Raw genomic sequence first — 10,287 nt, 5'->3', positions numbered from 1 at the left:
CCCTCAGCTTGAGAAATGATGAGCATGTTCTTCCCTTTTGGTTTTCTAACTCCAGGTCTTTGCACATTTCATTACAATATTTGACTTTGTCTTTTTAAGCTGACTTTTCTAATTTTCTGTTCAGCTCTTATACCTCCTCAGTTCTTCAATTTGCATAATGATGTGCTTTAGCTGCTATTCATGATGTAATCATCTTCCATTTTGCGATATGATGTAGAAATCCTCCATGTTCACATAACAAATCTTTGGATCTTTACCATGTTGATAAGTGAAGCTGGCTGGTTGGGTGCCATTGAGTTGGTTCCGACTCATAGTTACCCTGTGTAGGGTTTGTAAGGCTGTAAATCTTTATAGGAGCAGAAAGACTCATCTTTCTCCTTGCGGAACACCTGATGGACTCAAACTGTTGACTTTGCAGTTAGTAGCCCAATGTGTAACCCACTACACCAAAAGGGCTCTTCTGATAACTGAATAGTTGGTATAACAGGTACATGCATAAGCTGTGGAATTGATGTATATTTTGTTGTGTATATTCTCAACAACAGCAAGACTTTTAGACAAGCTGATTGGTAGCTCTGGCACCTAGATGAGGCTTGTTGACCATGAGTCTTGACATACTAAGATATGGCTGGGGAGTCAGTGGTTGTCTGTGTCATCACATGTTTCTTCCTGGGATGTGAAGATTCCCACCAAAGACTTCCGAGCTTCTCCTGTCGTATAAATGATAGACTGCCAGCATGTTGTTGTTAGTTGCCATTGAATCAATTATGTGCAGAGTAGAACTGTGTGCAGAGTAGAGCTGCCCCGTAGGGTTTTCAAGGTTGTGGCCTTTCAGAAGCAGATTGAGAGACCTCTTTTTTGAGACGCCTCTGGCTGGGTTCAAACTTTCATCTAGTAGTTGAACACTTAACTGCCTGTAGCACTGTAAAAGACAAGTAGAAGAAGGAGGCTGGGTGTGAGAGGCAAGCTCGAGTTGGAGTTAATAAAAGATATGTAGTTAATAGGATAGAAGTGGTGTTACAGCAGACAATTGTGTAAAAGCATATACTATGCTGTCTGGAGACTTTTCATTCTTATGAGAGAATCCTAGATTGCTTCATGGAGATCATGTTCACAACAGGAAGATGATGTGGCAAGAATTCCCAGAAGACATTGCTCCATCAGGTAAAGGCAGCTATAGGTTAAGAGGGCCAGGCTGAAACCAACAGGAAAAATTCTTCATATTCTTCACCCTTTCCACTGAAAACTAAGCCCTAGGAAATAACATTTCACTTCAACTTAAAAACAACAACAACAACAACTTTCCCTTTCACCTCTCTGGCTCATGAAACTAACTAGTAATACTGTAAAAGTAAGAAAACTACTTAAATCTCAGCTTCTCTGAAGAGTTTATATTTGGCATACTAGAGATATTTCCAACACCATTCCTTAAATTCCTCTAAAGACCTCTCCCACTTACAGCAGGGTTTGCCCAAGACTTCAATAAGGCCTTTTTCTTCACTAGTTTCAATATTCTAAGTAACTTGGAAATTTTAATGGTAAGAAAAAATAATAAGTGCATAACTAGTTTTTTTTAATCCCATGTATTTCTCCTACTCCAGCTTTAAGAAATATAAAATATATATAGTTGAAATCCATCTTTAATCATAAAGATACTCTGAGATCATCTCATACATATTCCTTAAAAAAAAAATTCATAAAGATGTTTATCATCTGTAATTAAATTTCCATCACAGCCTTGTATACTTATCCAGTGTGCTCATTCAGAAATACACAGAAAAATAATAGTAAGAGGCACTTCTATATGCTAAGCACACTATTAGCTGCATCACACAAAACAAGTCTGAAATATCTAAAGTTTAATACCAGCTCTGCTATTTGTTAGCTGTCTGATACTGGGCATAATATTCAAATATTCTCAGCCTTAATGTCAATATTTTAAATTTGGGAAAATAATAGTTACTCATAGGATTTCTGTGAGGTTTAAACAAGCTAATGGTTGCAGTTAAAGCTTCATAATCATAGTTGGCACCTAGAATTAGCTGCCTACAGAACAGAATCAAGAACCAGAACTGTTGCAGGAAAGACAAGTTGGCCAGAATTTCTGGCAAAGAGCTGCAGAATCAAATTTGTATTCTCTCAGGAATCCTCAGCCTTGGGCCTGTAGCCATTTGGGGTGAAAGTATGGAGAACTACTAAAGTGAAGCCTTGGGGCAGACTGGTTCTAACACAAAATCAAGGTTGTGGATGAGATCAGACTGGCCTTGGAATGTGACGTTTGGCTTGAGATGGCACTTAGAAACAATGCAATAGGGTTTGCTTTGAAAAAAATAGGTAACATTATGTAAATTGTTATTCTTACATACATATAAACATACGTAATACACACAGATACCAAACAGAGATAGATTTATTGCAAGGCTAAACAGAAAACAGAACAGATGAGTAGGTATGCATATCAGAGAAAGCAAGGAATGTGGCCATATAGGGTGATGGTTAAGCATTCAAGCTGTAAAAGCCAAGTATCTGAGTTCACATATTGGTATCATCAATGACTTTTCAGTGCAAAGTGAGTCAAGTTAACTTACTTTTTGTGTGTAAGTTTCTCCCAGGAGCCCTGGTGGTACCATGGTTAGGCACTAGGCAGCTAACCAAAAGGTCAATGGCTCTTCATGGGAGAAATACATGGCAGTCTGCTTCCATAAAGATTTGGGGCCGTCCTACCCCATAGAGTCACAATCAATCAATGGGTGGTGTGCAAGTTCAAGCCTATGTAACTTAATAAGCAATATTAGTCTCTTCCTCATAGGAATATTGCAAGGCTTGAAAGAGTTAATAGATACAAAGTTCCTACATAGGTGACTGGAACAAACCAAGCAACAGTTTTCTAATATATAAAAAGATGACAATAAAATTTATTATTTCACATAGTTGCTATATGAACTAAATAAACAATGAAATTAGTTAGCATACAACTCAATAAATACTAGGCATTTTTATTAAAATGTGAGTGGACACCATGTTTCTCTTTTAACTCAGAGAAAAAGATCTCAAAATGGAATACAACATAAAATATTGTGAAAAGCACTATTATTTTGGTGTTGAATATATTTACTGGGAAACTATGAATAACTTGGCACGACCTGTACAACCTATCTGAATAACTTCACCTCTAGTTCTGTCAAAGGATTTAAGTCATAGATCTAAAGAGAAAATAAAATTTTAAAAAGAAGAAGAACTATCTAAATCAGCAATTCTGAAACACTATTCTTCTCAATCTTCAGTCACTGACAAAGAGATTATGAAATCTAGTAACATTAATAATCAGAAAAGCTATTTACAATTTTAATTATACATAAAAGTATTCCTTTTTAGTTTAAAAAAGCAGGCACACATAAAGTTGTTGCAACATGCCTTCTAAAGAATAAAACAATTACTACCATAAAATTTAGATTTCAAAGGTTAATTAATTAGAACATAAATAAGCATAACTTCTATTAGGTCATGAACAAACCCAGAAGAAGTATACAAGTTAAGCGAATAAGAAAAGTCTAAGGAGGCTGCAGTCAATCATGCCAACTGCTGAGAAGCTAAGTCAACAACTGAAAGTGTCCCTGAGGTTTAGCAACAAGGGTATCATTGGTAACTGTGACTGAAAAAAAAAGGTTTGGGGTGGTTGAGGTTGTGGAAAATGCTGGACCAATCATAGCACAACCTGGAAAATGATATTTATAGCAACAGGAGTAAAACAAAAAGCAGGAACTACTAACTTTGAGTTAGGATAATTTCTCCCAGTTTGAAGATATCCAGGCTGGGATTTTTTCAAGCTATAATTTGTATTCTAAAAAGATAAAGAAAAATGAAATTGGGAATTTATTTCACAAAGCTGATTACTGTGTTACCTTCTGACCCAAAGTGAGTAGAATAATTTTAGTTTCCACCTAAAAGATGTTAAAACATAAATATTTAAGAAGATATATATATGAAGATTTAAACTGAATGATGTTTCACTGGATTTTTATTAGACTATTTCTGAGCTAAGAAACAGATTGTTGGATACGGTTTTAGTTATGTATCGCTGCTATAACAGAAATACCACAAGTGGATGGCTTTAACAAACAGAAATTTATTTTCTCACTGTTTAGGAAGCTAGATGCCCAAATTCAGGGCACTTGCTCTAGGGGAAGTCTTTTTCTCCTTGTTGTCTCTGAGAGTTCTTATTGGCCTGGCATCTATCTGCCCTCAATTCTACTTGCTCGCTTCATCTGCTCTTTTATACAGTGGAAACTATGAGAGCTGGGATAATCTTGTTTTTTAAAAACACGCAAGTTTTCCACCTTTTACAGGGTACAGTCTTACCATATTTTTATCACTTGTCTTTGGGGAAAATATTTTGAGTTTTCCTTCTCTCATAGGTTTCCACCTTACACAGGTTCTGGCGTTCATTTACTGTATCTCAAAATAGAATGGCTTGAAATAAACCCTACACTAATTCTACCAGGTGTGGGGCTTTACGATAAGCACTGGACTGCTAATTGCGTTACCTGTAAGGTCAGCAGTTCAAACCCACCAGCTGCTCTAAGAAACCCTATACAAGGTTGCTATGAGTCAGAACTGATTCCACAGCACTTAACAAGAAATCTGTGGTTATAATCCCATTCGGGAATGAGTTTTCTTTTTTTACGTTATTGTGGTAGAATTGGTGGTGATGTTAAATGCCTTTGAGTTGGTTCAGACTCATAACATGTAGGGTTTTCCAAAGAGCAACTGGTTGGTTTGAATTGCTGACATTACAGGTAATGCAGTTAGCAGACCAGTGCTTATCCTACAGCGCCAACAGCAAATATCGTTGTTGTTGTTGTTAAGTACCGTGGAGTCGGTTCCGACTCATAGTGACCGTGTACAGGGTTTCCAAGGCTGTAAATCTTTACGGGAGCAGAATGCCTCATCTTTCTCCCGCGGAACTGCTGGTAGTTTCGAACTGCCGACCTTGAGGTTAGCAGCCCGATTCGTAACCACTATGCTACCAGATATAGGTATAGATAGATAAATATAGATATAGATAGATAGAACAGTGCTTATCCTGGTGTTAATGCACTGGACTGCAAGGTCGGTTTGAATCCCAAGGTCAGTGGAATTCAAACTCAGCAGCTGCTCCTCAGAAAACATTTACAGGGTCACTATGAGTCAGAACCAACTCAACGGCACTTAACAGCAACAACAACATCCAATAGAAAAGTAGTATGAGCCACATATGTTATCTAAAATTTTCTAGTATATCTCTTCCTCATGATGCCCCTGATTGATTCCTTGTAACTATAACAAAGGGAGTGCAGTGGTTCCACACGACAAGTACTGGGCTGTGAACCACAAGGTGGGCACATCAACCATTCCTCAGGAGAAAAATGTGGCTTCCTGCTCCTGCAAAGACTTATTACAAGTCTTGGAAACTTTTACAGGGTCACTATGAGTCAGAACTGACTTAACAGCACTTAACAAGTACAGGAGCCCTGGTAGCATAGTGGATTACAAGCAAGATCAATAAGTCTAATCTACCAGTCATTCATTGAGAGAAAGATGAGGCTTTCTCCTCCCATAAGATTGACAGTCTCAGAAACTCTATACAGGGTTTCTATGAGTCAGAACCCACTTGAAGGCACTTAACAATAACAGTAAGTGGTGTAGTAAGGAGCTCTGGTGGCGTAATGGGTTATACACTGGACTGCTAACTGCAAGGTCAGCAGTAAGAATTCACCAGCTGCTCCATAGGAGGAAGATGAGGCTTTCTGCTCCTGTAAAGATCTACAGCCTCAGAAACCCTATGCAGGGTCGCTGTGAGTCCAGAATGGATTCATTGGTACACAACCAACAACAACAACCAGTGGTGCAATGGGTAAAGACTCAAGCTGCTAATAGAAAGGTTGGAGGTTTGAACCTACCAGCTGCTCCCTGGGAGAAAGATATGGCACTCTACTTCTGTAAAGATTTACAGTCTTGGAGATCCTAGTTCTATTCAATCCTATAGGGTCACTATAAGTCAACAGCAGTAGGTTTGGCTTGGTTTTAGTTAGTACCCAAAGTGAAATGTAAAAAGAAATAGGTGAATTCAGTTTAATATTTTCTGTTTAAGATCCAAAAATTATCACTTCAACATATAATCAATATAAAAATTATTGCTAACATTTTATATGATTTCATGGAAATCTGCTATGCAGGATACATTTACAGCATGCCTCAATTTGAACTAATTTTATTTCAAGTACTCAACAGTTACACGTAGCTGGTGGCTACTGCATTGGACAGTGCAGGTCTTTAAACCAAGTTCCCTGAAAATAAGAACATGAGTTGTCTACACACAGACATGACGATAGCAGTAAAATAACACAACATAGTTCTTTCTCAGTGAATATCTGAATGAATCTGAACAGTGTATTCACATGTTTGCAAAAGAAAATTCCAGTAGCACAAGTGAAATTTTTACTACATGATTAGGTATTTATTCCACGATTAGATTTCATGATTGTTGTTAAATGCCACTGAGTCGATTCCCACTCACAGAGACCCTGTAGAGGGTTTCAGGGGAGTAAGAGAAGTGCATAATTACAGTTTTGATACAAATTCCTAAGTAGGTGCCTACATTCAAATATAGCACAAATACATTTTACTAACAATAAGGAGCATTATTCTATAATTACTTCAACATGATTCTACTAAACATTTAATAGATCAAAATGCTGCCCCACTCATGTAATAAATAAAAAAAAAAAATTACAACTTTCTTACTAGAATGAATGAACTCCACATTATCAAATATATGCGATGCTCACATATTCCATTAGAATTTTGCAAAGGGATGTTTTTGTCTTTTGTCCAACTAAGTCAAACACTTAGGTGAAGAAATATGCCAAACATGAATTCAAACATCTGACAAAAAGTTAAATTATATTTGCTATTTTAATAATGTTTAACCCCAAAAGTGCTTAGATTATTTAATGTAAGTAAAATAGGTCTCAAGTAGCTGACACTTAATAACAAAGGTTAGGAAGTAAAACTTACCTTCTCTGCTAAGAGCTCTCTTATCTTACTTGCTTGGACTCTAAATTTCATGAGCTGAGACTCCAAAGCAACACATCGTTCTTTCCAATCTACAGGTCCTTCTGGTTCAGAAATCTCTGCCATTATTTATTCTAGAAAATAAAGCATAACACCAATTAGCATTCAGGATAATTTCTTAAACCACACCCAATGTGCACATGCTTGTTATTGTTGTTGTTGTTAAGTGTCGTTAAGTTGGTTCTGACTCATAGCGACGCTGTATAGGTTTCCTAGGAGTAGCTGGTGAGTTGGAACCGCCAACCTTGCAGTTCAAACTGACCTTGCAGTTCAGTGCTTATCCTACAGCGCCATGAGTGGCTGTGAATTTGGCCCCCAATTCACGGCAACTCCATACCCAAAAGAATTAAATGCTGCCCTGTCCTGCACCACCACACAATCAGTTAAGGATGGACCATTGTGATTCTGGGGTTTTCACTGACTGATTTTCAAAAGTAGTAGATCGCTGTAACATGCTAATCAGTATCTAATGGTATCCAGATACAAGTTTTGAATGATATGACAAATTCCAGACAGAACGTAGTAGAAGATGGGAGGCCTAGATTGCAGTCCCAGTTTATCAGTCACTAAACTTAATTCTGTATGTCTTACTTTCCCCAATCTAGGACTCTAGAAAAAGGAGGGTGATGATAATGACAAATCATTATTCCTCATGGATATGCTATGAGAAACCAGTTAAATATTGCAGTTTGAACAGCGCTTTAGAAAGTATCATAGCACTGTATGAACATAAAATACTCATTATTGTAGCTCTGCCCAAGAGATCAGATCTTTTAAATCCATCTGTTCATAATTGTACCACAGTTTCATTGAATTGATAGCATGACAAAATAACCTAAAGAAACTTAGTAAAGTGCTACAATTATGATTAAGATTTGCATTAAAATGATCACTTGGCAACACTCAAATGTTGTCCAGCTCCAGCTACTCTTGATAAAAGGAGATGGGGATAGCACTCATGTGGCACAACAGTGAATAACTGCTATCAGGACTGCATGTGAGGGTTGGAAATATAAAGGTAGATGTTTTGTAGCAAAAGGAAGGGAGTGGTTGAATTTGCAGTCTAGGAGTGGATGTCCCTGGGACCATCAAGGGAAAGGAGTAGAGTGCAGGACCCTACCCAGAGAAACAGTGATGCCAGAGATGGAGGCAGAGACGATGATGTGCTGAGATGGAGCAGCTAGGGACTCTAGAACCAGAGAGGGAGAGGGGCTGTGTGCTGAAGACCAGGGCGCAGGCTTGCAGGGTATATACCCTTTGGTTGTTTGATGATGCATGAAGAGGACTGTAACCATGGAAATGAAACAATATACAATAGGGTGAATGTAAAACTAATGTTCTCCCGTGTAAACGATCACATAATTCACAATTTTAAAAAAAAGGAAGTAGTTAATCGAACAGAACAAGGGGACAATGAATGGTTTAAAATTAGGAAAGGTATGTGCCATGGTTGTATTCTTTCACTATATTTATTCAATCTATATGCTAATTAAATAATACAAGAAGCTGGATTATATGAAGAAGAACGTGGCATCAGAATTGAAGGTACACTCATTTACAGCCTGCGATATACAGACAATACAACCTTGTTTGTTGAAAACAAGAAGGACTTAAAAATACTTACTGATGAAGATCAAAGACCACAACCTTCAGTATGGGTTGCACCTCAATGTAAAGGAAACAAAAATCCTCACCACTGGACCAATAAATAACATCCATATAAATGGAGAAAAGACTGAAGTTGTCAAAGACTTAAATTTGTTTGGATCTATCATCAACACAATTCGGGCTGTGAGCCGCAAGGTTAGCAATTCGAAACTACCAGCTGTTCCGCGGGAGAAAGATGAGGCTTTCTTGCGCCCGTCAAGATTTACAGCCTCGGAAATCCTGTACAGGGTCGCTATGAGTCGGAACCGACTCCACGGCACACAATAACAACAACAACCATCAACACTCAGGGAAGCAACAGTCAAGAAACAATATGCTGCATTAGGCAAATCTGCTGCACAAAACCTATTTAAAGTGTCAAAGAGCAAAGATATCAGTTTGAGGACTAAAGTGCACCTGATCCAAGCCATGGTATTTCAATAGCCTCTTATGTATGTGAATAAGGAAGACCATAGAAGAACTGATACATTTGAGTTACGGTGTTGGAGGATATTAAAGGTAACATGGACTGCTAGAAGAACAAACAAATCTGTGTTAGAAGAAGTATAAGCAAAATGTTCCTTGAAAGCCAGGATGGCGAGACCTTGTCTCTTATATTTTGGACATACTGTTAGGAGGGACCAGTTCCTGTGTTGTTGTTATGTGTTGTGGAGTCGGTTCCAACTCACAGCGACCCTGTACACGGTTTCCAAGGCTGTAAATCCTTACGGGAGCAGAATGCCTCATCTTTCTCCCACGGAACAGCTGGTAATTTCAAACTGCTGACTGTGAGATTAGCAACCCAATTTGTAACCGCTCTGCTATCAGAGCTCCTTAGAGAAGGATAAAGTGGAAGGTCAGTGAAAAAGAGGAAGACCTCACGATGAGATGTATTGGCTCAGTGGCTGCAGCAATGGCCTCAAGGTTAATAATGATTGTGAGGATGGCAGGGGACCAGGCAGTGTTTCATATTGTTGTGCATAAGGTTGCTATAAGTCATAATCAACTCAATGGCACTTAACAGTAACAACATTGACAAAGCCCAGTAATTTAGAAATACATATATGTAGAATTGTTCCAATTTACAGTAACCCTGTATAGGGTTTCTGAGAAGCAGCTTCATGTTCGCACCACTGACCATGCAGTTAGTACTCCAGTGCTTATCCTACAGTGCCCCTTCAGGACTCCATTAGTAGTAATATTAGTAATAACATTGCTGTTGTTAGCTGCCATGGAGTCAGCCCCAGACTCATGGCAACCCCATGCACAATGGGATCAGTCTGTTGTGATCCATAGGGTTTTCTCTCGTGTCTGTAGGAAGCTGTGGGGGGTGTGGACTGCACAGAGTATCACTGTCAAGAGGGGGAGGTGACACCAAAATGTATATAAAATTTTTGTGCATCAGCAGACATTTTGTGTTTCAGCAGAAATGTAAGTATTTGTAATAAACATATCCCTATAGTTATTTTTAAGGAGCCCTGGTAGTGTAGTGGATTATAAACTGAGATGCTAGCCACAAGATCTGCA

General features: G+C 38.3%; 1 protein-coding gene across 1 annotated transcript in view; it reads right to left on the bottom strand.

Moving 5' to 3' along the window:
- The window catches only part of PLEKHH2 (pleckstrin homology domain containing, family H (with MyTH4 domain) member 2), a 128,342-nt gene extending 121,163 nt beyond the window's left edge, over window positions 1–7,179 (bottom strand). The window contains exon 1 of the mRNA XM_006839406.1: window positions 7,057–7,179. Within this exon, the coding sequence (XP_006839469.1) occupies window positions 7,057–7,179 (123 nt within the window). The remainder of the gene's footprint in view (window positions 1–7,056) is intronic.
- Between the last annotated feature and the right edge of the window lie 3,108 nt (window positions 7,180–10,287).

This window comes from Chrysochloris asiatica, unplaced genomic scaffold (genome assembly GCF_000296735.1).
Source record: "Chrysochloris asiatica unplaced genomic scaffold, ChrAsi1.0 scaffold00024, whole genome shotgun sequence".
NCBI lineage: Eukaryota > Metazoa > Chordata > Mammalia > Afrosoricida > Chrysochloridae > Chrysochloris > Chrysochloris asiatica.
Note: the sequence above shows the minus strand (reverse complement) of the source record. Positions and strands in the feature narration are given on the sequence as shown.